This window comes from Phascolarctos cinereus, unplaced genomic scaffold, assembly GCF_003287225.1.
Source record: "Phascolarctos cinereus isolate Bilbo 61053 unplaced genomic scaffold, phaCin_HiC Scaffold_3;HRSCAF=262, whole genome shotgun sequence".
In the NCBI taxonomy this organism is placed as follows: domain Eukaryota; kingdom Metazoa; phylum Chordata; class Mammalia; order Diprotodontia; family Phascolarctidae; genus Phascolarctos; species Phascolarctos cinereus.
The window spans coordinates 71,490,302-71,500,424 of NW_027555736.1; the positions used below are offsets into that span (position 1 = coordinate 71,490,302).

Below are 10,123 nucleotides of genomic sequence, written 5' to 3' on the forward strand. Positions count from 1 at the left end.
TTCAAAGTCATCTTAGCTTCCTGTCTGAAGTTCCTGATTTACCCCACCCCCAGATAGGCTTTCTCCCCAGACTCCACCCACCTTAGATTAAATTTTACCATCCCTTAGCCCAGGGTAAAGGTTAAGGGATTTTGTACCAAGGTCTTTGACTTCAGAACAATATTGAGCTCTTAATCTTAATATTAATACCTAATAGCTAGGTAGGACTAGAACTGTGGCTTGGTCCTCCCTCTCTCTCTCTCTCTCTCTCTTTCTCTCCCTCTCCCTCCTTCTTTGTTACTTTCTTCCTTCACTTTCCTTTTCTCTTTCTTTCTTTATAAATTTGCTTCTTTGCTTCATATAAAATTCCCAAAGCAATCCTCCACAATGTATAGTTCCTGAAAACAAGTAAATAAAATATTGAGAAATTAATCCTAAGATGAAAATTTGGTACCAGTTTCCTCATCTATAAAATGTGGGGGTTGGACAAAATTGATTGGTGGGTAGATGTATAGATGGGTAAGTAGATAGATAAGCCTCAGGAGGACAGGACAGAGGCACCTCTGGAGGAGACGTGTCCAGAGCTGCTTCACTGATTTTGAAATGTAGTAGAGTACACTTAGGGAATGTCTGAGCCTCCTTTTTCTCTCCTCTCATATGCTGGGCTGGTTATCTGTTTTCTTCACACCTAGAAGGCAGCATGAAATGTTCACTTAGCCCTGGAGCCAGCTCTTCCTTTGAGCTAATAGTTCTTCTCATTCACCTGCCCCAAGACCTGGCATCCAGAAAGGGGAGGGGAAGAATGAAACACTCCCACAAGATTTCAGGGCCAGTTGGTACAATGTTGATGTAGAGGCTTTTCTAGCCGATATACCTCTATTTTCTTTTTCTTCCAGGTTAACTTTCAGCTCAGCATAGACACCACTAAAGAATCCACTGAGCAAAAAGCCCCTGTTAAAGCTCCCAGTGGCAAAACCCTCCTAAAGAAGACGGCATCCCGAGAAGTTGGCAAAGAGACACGGAGAGGCAGGCCCTGATAGTGCAGCAGGGCTCAGCTCACTCCTGCCTTAAAACCAGAGTCATCCAGACCAGGATGAGAAAAGAGGCCGAGAGGCACACTTGATGAGAGCCCAATCTGCCTGATATTAAATAAGATGGAGCTATCTATTTTGTTACCTGTGAGGTATTTAAATACAAAACTGATTCAGGAAAAAATATGGGGTGTTCTCAGTTTGCCATTTCTAAAATTGTTACTAATGTGATCAACATGGTATCATGAGGATCTATCAGATGGTTCAGATTCTTCAGAGCTTAGATCTTTTTTCTTTCTAGGATACTCCCAGATATGAATTAAGCTGCTCAAAGGGTTACAAGCCAAAGGATATGTCAAATGGTCCTGGCATTTTAGTTATAGTGTAACTAAAATCAGCAGACTGGTTATATATATTCTTTACAGGGATATTAACTTTCTATGCTGTCAACAATGTTTCCACAGAAGGACTCCCAGAGAACTGGTTTCACATTTGATTCAATTCAACCAGCATTTATTAAGCACCTGCTATTTGCAAAGCAAATACTATACTAGGACCTGGGGATACAAAAGCAAAGATTGAAAATCTGTCCCCACAAGGAGCTTCTAGTCCAAGGGTGGAGAACCCATGGCCTCAAGGCCACATGTGGCCTTCTAAGTTCTCAAGTTTGGCCCTTTGAATCCAATTTTGTTTGAACAAAGGGCTACACTTAAGGACCTAGAGGGCCACATGTGGCCTCGAGGCCACAGGTTCCCCACCCTTGTCCAGTCTTATCAATTTCAGAACATCCCCATCAGTGCCTCTATAATCCAAACTTCTGAGAACTGATCAAATGCAAAAAGAGGGCTGATTTCACGTCAGCTCATTCTAGAGTGACCTGTTTCTGAGGAACTTACGCACGCTGATCAGACTTAATAGAATACTGACATAAATCAGAGTGCCAATGTATTTTGTAGCATTATAAGCTCTATGAATCCTCCTCCAACTCATACACTCTTATGAGTCATATCCCCCAGAGCAAGGTTCATATCCCCGAGGGAGTCAGAGTGTCTTTTAATGCTTACCAGTTATAAGCCCCCAATATCAGTCACTAGTGATTATCATCCCACCATCATTTAATCAATGAACGAATTTTACAAAGGCATATTTACTGCGAGGGGCAGCTAGATGGCACAGTGGATAGAATGCCCAGCCTGGAGTCAGGAAGATCTGAGTTAAAATATGGCCTCAGACACTGTATAACCCCGGGCAAGTCACTTAACCCTGTTTGCCTCAGTTTCCTCATCTGTATAATGAGCTAGAGAAGGAAATGGTAGACCATTCCAGGATCTTTGCTAAGAAAACCCCCAAATGGGGTCATGAAGAAACAGACACAACTCAACATTTACCTCAAAAAATACAGCAAGAACAGAAGTTACAAAGCATTTTCTCCTCCCCACATCCCTTCTGCCCCCACTAACCAGGGGATCATTCTCTCTATCATCTCAGGCCCTGAGAAGAGCAAATTCACACTTAAAGTAGTTGCTACAAAACATTTGCCCTACCAAGTTCACTTCCAAAGACTGCAGAGCTGATGGACAAATATGAGTCTCTATTACCTCTGGGAGGGGTCAAGAAGGTCCCTCTTAAGGTCTTCAGGTAGCAGCTCACCTGTGCCCGTCTAGCAAATCTGAGCATGGATTCTGGCTCCTGGACTTCTGGAGCCTTCAACACCAATTACTCTCTCCTTGATACTCTCTAGGTTTTTATGACATTACTCTCCCCTGGATCTCCTACTTATCTGACCATTCCTTTTCATTCTTCTTTGCTAGATATTCAAAGTCATGCTTACCAACCACAGATGTCTCACAGAGCTTTGTCCTGGGCTCTTTTCTCCTTCCATACTATCTCACTTGGTAATCTCATCAGCTGCTGTGGATTCGATTATTACATCTATTCAATGATTCTCAAATCTACCCTTCCAGTCCCAACCTCTCTACTGACCTCTGGTCTGGCATCTCTGACTGCCTATTGAATATTTTAGACTGAGTGTTTCATAGATAATGTTAAACAAAAACATGTCCTAGACTGAACTTCCTAAAGTGATCTTCCTAAAGCATAAGTCTGACCATCTTCATTCCCCTATAAATATGCTCAAACCCTAGGGGCTCCCTGTCACCTCCATGACCAAATAGAAAATCCTGTTTGGCATACAAATCCTGCTCCCACCACCCCCTATCTTTCCAGTTTTACTATACCTTATTACTACAATCCCCTTCTCTCCCCCCAAATGTATACACACTCACATATACTCTTTGATCCAATCACACAAGCCTTCTTGCTTACTGTTCTTCCAACAAGAAACTTCAATTCCCAGTTCTGAGCATTTTCATTGGCCATCCCCCATGCCTGAAATGCTCTCCCTCTTCATCCCCTCCTCCTGGCTTCCCCAGCTTCCTTCAAGTCCCAGTTAAAATCTCACCTTCTATAGGACACCTTTCCTTATGTTCCTTAATTCTAGTGCCTTCCCTCTGTTTCTTATTTCCATTTTCCTACATATAGGTTGTTTGTAAATAGTTCTTTGCATGTCATCTCCCCCATCAGACTGAACACCTTGAAAACAAAGCGTTGACATTCTTTTGCTTTTCAGCACTTAGCATAGGGCCTGCCTTATGGGAGGCACTTAATGTGTTCATTGACCCACTGATGGGCACTCACTAATCTAACCTTTTGAAGCTCATAAAGTCTTATTTCCAGTACTCTATTTAAAGGCCAGAAGAATAGGAACAATAGACAGAAGAAACAACAGAGTCATGCATTCCCAGGCCATGTGACAGTAGCCCCAGTGGAGAGACAGAGACCTGAGACCTTTCTCTCCACCAAGGGTTCACAATAGTCCTTGCTTCCTCATTCCAACCAGCCAGGCAAGAAAGAGAAAGTGATTCATTTTGGCCAGTTAATGTCTCTTGAATGCATCTCATTTCCAACTCAGCAGCCAATCAAAAGTCTGGTTCTTCCACACTAGAACAAACTGGAACCAGTTACAGAATGTCTGTATGTTCCAAAGTCCATATGGAGATTGTATTGGATGAGCACACTGTAGGTGCTTATAAAGGCTGAGCTTGCCTGAGCTCCTATTTCAATTAAGTGACAGTGTAAGGAATTCCTGGCATGACAACTGACATTTTTCTGGGAGGCATTATGGGAGAGTATAAAGAGTGCTGGCTTTGGCATCAGGGTATGTACCCATGTGACCTTGAACAAGTTCCTTAACTTTTAATTCCCAGTTTTCTCTTCTCTAAAATGAGGGGATTGAGGGGACTTGATGACAGTTAAGGTCCCTTTGAACTCTTAAATCTATGACCCTCCACAAAAGGTAACCTATTCTGATGTGTAAGTCTGCCAAGGAGACAAAATTACAAAAATCATCTAATTTCTTAGTGAGCAAAGATTTAACAAAAAGAGCCAGTTCTCTACCAAGCTCTTGACTCTTTTTTATGATTCTCATACATTTCTCTCATTTCATTTCCCAATTTTTCCTCTACCTCTCTTGATTTTTAAAATCTTTTTTTGAGCACTTCCAGGAATTCCTTTTGGGCCTGATATCAATTCACCTTTTTCTTTGGTGCTTTGCATGTAGCCATTTTGACATAATTGTCCTCTTCTGAGTTTGTGGGTTTGCTATCACCACGGTGATTTTTCTATGATCAGGTTCTTTTTTCGTTGTTGGCTCATTTTTCCAGTCTATTTTTTTTCTTTTAGCTTTCTGTTAAAGTTGGGCTCTGTCCTAAACTTCAGGTTTTCTTTGCCGCTGTTTTCAGAGCTAACTCTGGGGACCTGCAAGTTTTCAGTTCTTCCAAGGTGGCATGATCTAAGGAGAGGTGCGCTCACTACTCTCCTGGTCTGTGAGTAACCACAAGCACTCTTTTTTGCCCTGGAACTGTGACTAGGGTTCCTGCTCACCTGTAGCTGCAAGCTTTAGTGTACTAGTGCTCCTTCTCAACCTACCCTGTGACCTGGGCCTGCAACCTGGCTTCCCGTATGGGCCATGCCACAGAGCTCTGCCCTCAGTGCCAGCAATGTACCCCCTGCTGCTGATTCACTTACCCTCAGGGCCTGCATTGGCTTACTAGGGTGTGGCCTGCTGTTGGCTTACCTGGAGCTTCATTGAACTGTGCTCTCCATTCACCTCAATGAGACAGACCTTTCCTGTCCACCTTCTGAGTTGTCTTGGACTAGAAAATTGTTTTATTCCCTCATTCCAGAATTCATTTTCAGGCATTATTTTAAACTCTTTTGGAGGGCAATTCGGGAGAGTTCAGACAAGTTTCTGCCCTTAGTCCATCATCTTGACTCTGCCTTCTATATGTTTTGGGTGTTCTTAAGTCATATTCTGATCAAGCTAAGTAGTCTGATAGATTGTCCTCTACTCAGGAGAACCTATCTTTTTGAGGGAGCATATATCAGTCACCAGAACTGAAATGCCTTCTCTTTTTTTCAGTGTTAAACAAATACTGACCATTCTACTTCCTTTTTCAGCATTCGTTATGTAACAAGGGAAGGATATACAATTTCATCAGCATGGAGAATTCCTTGTATTGGAACTTCCTCCACAAACAGCAGATTCAAGCATTCAAGTCATACCTTGCAAGATAAGTCCTATGGAGTTAGTTACCTGTGGCACCAAGAGCTTATTTGACTTGCCCAAGGTCACACAGCTACTAAGAGTCTCCTGTCTCCAGGCTCAATGCTCTCTCTACTTCCCCACACTGCCTCTATACAATAATCCTTACCAGTTAACAGCAAGTTGGTAGGACCATAGATTAACAGCCAGAATCAAGCTTAGAGATTGTCTAATCCAAACTTCCCATTTTACAGAGGAGAAAATGAGGCCTAGACAAGTTATCTAAGTCACTTCAAGGTCACGTGGGAACTTAAACAGCATAGCTAAGATTCAAGCCCAGATCTTCTGATTCCAGATAATGTATTTTTTCATAGATAGATGTAGATATAGATATAGATACATGCATCTGTATATAAAATTCCCACTATCCTTCCCCATTTGAGCAAATAAAAGAAAATGAAACCCATAGGTACACAGTACTACAAATTTACATATTAACCATGTCTAAAAATGTCTATTTTTTCCTGCATTTTAAGTTAATTATCTTTCTGTGGGTATAAGTGGTATAAGTCATCTTCATTCATTTGGACTTAGGGCTTACTGTTTTCATCAGAATTCTAGTCTTTTAAAGTTATTTTTCTCTATAATGTTGTCGTACAAATTGTTCTCCTAGTGTTCTGCTGACTTCCCTCTACATCAGTTCATTGGGGTCTTCTCAGTTTCCTCTGAAAACTGTGTCATCATTTGTTATGGCACAATAATAAACGCATTCTTTCCACAGGAGTACATTGCTTCCTATGTCACCAGAGCTTTCATAACAGATGTTACAATTGCCAAGATAACAATTTATCATACATGAGTTAAGAATTGTCACATGTTCCTTTTTAGAGAGACACCCTAGGCCCATTTAGGGACTAACCCCCAAATTTATCAGCCACACATTTACGAAAGGGGGAGAGCGGAGAAGATACTTCAGAGTGACATTTTCTGATCTTTTTCCCAGTTTCTGGGATGGTAGCCTATTTGGGATCTATGGCCACACTTTTTCCCTCCCTGCTTTTTAAATAAATAATAATTTAAATAAATAAATAATATTTCCTAATTACATGTAAAGACAATTTTTAACATTCATTTTTAAAATTTTGAGTCCAAAATCCTCTCCCTCCCTGGGGTGGTAAGCAGTTTGATATAAGTTATATGTGTGCAATCAGGCAAAACAGATTTCCATAATTAGTCATATTGCGAAAGAAAACATAGGCCACAAAAAAAGGAAAAACCTGAAAAAAATTAAGTGAAAAATAGTTTGCTTTGATCCTGCATCCAGACTCCATCACTTCTTTCTCTGGATGTGGATAGCATTTTTCATCATGAGTCCTTTGGAACTGTCTTGGATTGCTGAGAATAGCTAAGTCATTCACAGTTGATTGTTGTACAATATTGCTGTTACTATGTACAATGTTCCTGGTTCTGCTCACTTCACTCTGCATCAGTTCATATAAATCTTCCCGGGTTTTTCTGAAATCATCCTTCTCATCATTTCCTATAGCACAGTAGTCTTCCATTATAATTATATATCACAACTTGTCCAGCCTTCCTCAACTGATGGGCATCCTTTCAATTTCACTGGCTATACTTATTGTCACAGCAACTCATTTATAATTTCCCATCCTTACCCTAATACTAGCATGATATAGCAGACAGAAAACTGGCCTCTAAGCCAGAAAGGCCTGGGTTCAAGCCCAGCTTCTCATATATTGGCTATGTGACTCTGGGCAAGTCACATAATCTCTCAGTGCTCTAGATAGCTCTCTGCTTTTTTAAGTTTTTACATTTAAGAGAAGGTAATGCATGCAAACTACTTTACAAATCTCAAAGCAATACATAAATGGAGGTTATAATTATTGCTGGTAAGGGGAGTTTCTTCACCTGGGACACCTCCACACCAGTAAAATCATAGGTCCAGTCCGTCTTCTAGTACTTGGTCACTTTAACTGGTTTCATAGCTCATCAGGCTATTGCTATTTATAGCAAGTCTATCCAGTCATCTCCTCCAGTAGAGTCTTTTGATTTATACCGTGGAGGTGACCTGGGTTCTTAGGCTAGGTCAGCAAAGACAATCTCTAGCATGTCCTACCATGCTGGAAAGACATCAGATACGGCTCTGCTCTGAGGAACAGCCTAACTATGTTCAGAAAGGCCCATCAACATCAGATTGGCCACTAGTCACAGCAACACATAAAACTGTTTTACTCAGGAGCAAGCATGTGTTTTGAAGTATTAGTCATTTCTCTATCAGCTAGCAAAACACAAAGAAAATAAAGCCAAGATGGAAGCTTGATAGTCTCAACATATGTCAATATTTATCTTGTCCCAGTTAGCAGGAAGGAATGCTCCTCCCTTTCTCAGGGCTCTTTCCCCTATATTTCCTTCCATATGTTTTTCGTTGTCAGCATATCTATGTGGAGATACAGCAAGATCTTTGTACAGCCCAGTAATCAGAGCTCCACCGACCACCTTATCTTTTCACTGTCTCCACTCCTGCTGAATTCTAAGCATTTTAAGGGGGAAAGTGGAGGGAGGATATAGCATTACTTTCTGAAATATGATTTTTTTCCTAAGCCTTAAAACATAAAAGAGTCTTAGGAAGACTTTCAAACTAGTCTTCAAATATACTTCTAATAAGAGGTGGTCTTTATGTAGTACTTTGGACAGCTAGGTGATGAATTGGATAGAGTCCTGAGCTTGGAATCAGAAAGACTTATCTTCATGAGTTCGAATCCAGCTTCAGACACTTACTAGCTGTAAGTGGGCAAGTCACTTAACCCTGTTTACCTTTTAGGCCCCCCCTTTAGTCTGTTGAAACCTAGAGCCCCATACTCAGAAGAATGTTTTAAATGCATAAAATAAAATACATAAAATTACAAAAGAAACCAATTATATTGAAATACATTATCAACATATTTTTTAAATGTTCAAATACAGAGCCCTTATTATAGAGAAAATAAAATGTCAATCAATATGGGCCCATTAAGCTCCTCTCAGTCTACCCAAAGAAAGAATCTGAACATAGTCAACAGGGGAAAAAGAAATGAGACGAACTCCTGACCTCAGAGGCATCATTTTTCAGGGAGGAATTTTCTGTTTACAACATGAAATTTTAGGTGCATGTCAAAGACAAGGGAAAAAATTCTGCAAAGGAAATGAAACTAGCCAGTATTTCCTGTGAGAGATTGCTTGGTCAAATTCAAAGAGAAACAGATTGCTGCAAGCCACATATTGATTCAGAAAGTTGCACTATGTCCTATTGCATTTTTTATTTATTTTGTTAAACATTTTCCAATTACATTTTCATCCGGTTCAGCCTTACTGGCGTTTTTTGCACAGGGAGTTTGACACCTCTGCTGTAGAAAAAAGTAGAATAAGTATTCTCTTTGAGAGGGAGAATGCTATCAAGAGATCTATATTTGAATCCTGCCTTCCTTCATGGGCAAGTCATTTCCAGTAAGTGAATGAATGAATGAAAAAGAATTTTAGTAGCATACCATGTACAAAGCACTGTGCTGGGTAAGCAGTTGAGATATGGATAGAAGGAGCTCACATTATATAACAGGGAAAGACAATATAGAGCAGAGGTTCCAGCTGCAAACCAAATGGAAAATCCCAATGATCCATACTGAGTTGTGGCACGAAAGAAAAACATATATTAATTAAGTGCCTGCTACATGCCGGTCTCTATGCTAAGCACTTTTCAAATATCATCTCACTTGATACTCACAACACTGTGAGGTAGCTGCTGTTGTTATCCTCATTTTACTGATTGGGAAACTGAGGCAAAAGAGTTAAATGACTTGCCCAGGGTCAGGCAGCTAGTAAGTATGTGAGGCTAGATTTGAACTCAAGTCTTCCTGCCTGATTCCAGGCCCAACGCACCACTCAGGCAGATGGTAATGCTTTAGTGTCATTTCTATTAATAAAACCACATCTATTTCTGATGTCCAACCATTTGATGACAAGAACTTTGGTGAGGACTTTCTTTTCTGAGTCTTCAGTAGCTTTGGCTTCTAAGAAGGAAGTGTGTGTGTGTGTGTGTGTGTGTGTTGTGTGGTGTGTGTGTGTGTGTGTGTTATAGCACATGCAGCTGCCATTGCTCAAAGGAAAGTAAGAGGAGCAGATCCAGTGGTTTGGGAGCTTGCTTGTTCCCAGGCAAGATGGGCTTCCCCGCCCATTGACAGTTGTTGGGGCAGCTAGGTGGCGCACTGGATAGAGCACCAGCCCTGGATTCAGGAGCACCTGAGTTCAAAGCCGGCCTCAGACACATAACACTTACTAGCTGTGTGACCCTAGGCAAGTCACTTAACCCCATTGCCTAGCAAAAAAAAAAAAGACATTTGTTGGTAGCAAGAATGGCAGGCCCCTTCTCCCCAGGGGTTGCTTCTGATCCAACAAGCATCATAGTAGATAGAGAAAAGAATGATGCCAACTTGGAGTCTAGGAGTCTTAGGTTAAAGTT

The 10,123-nt window shown here is 41.0% G+C and overlaps 1 protein-coding gene across 1 annotated transcript in view; it reads left to right on the forward strand.

The window, feature by feature from the left end:
* The window catches only part of CPN1 (carboxypeptidase N subunit 1), a 58,031-nt gene extending 51,313 nt beyond the window's left edge, over window positions 1–6,718 (forward strand). Inside the window, exon 9 of the mRNA XM_020997064.2 lies at window positions 876–6,718. Within this exon, the coding sequence (XP_020852723.2) occupies window positions 876–1,016 (141 nt within the window). The 3' untranslated portion in view covers window positions 1,017–6,718. The remainder of the gene's footprint in view (window positions 1–875) is intronic.
* Window positions 6,719–10,123: the final 3,405 nt, after the last annotated feature.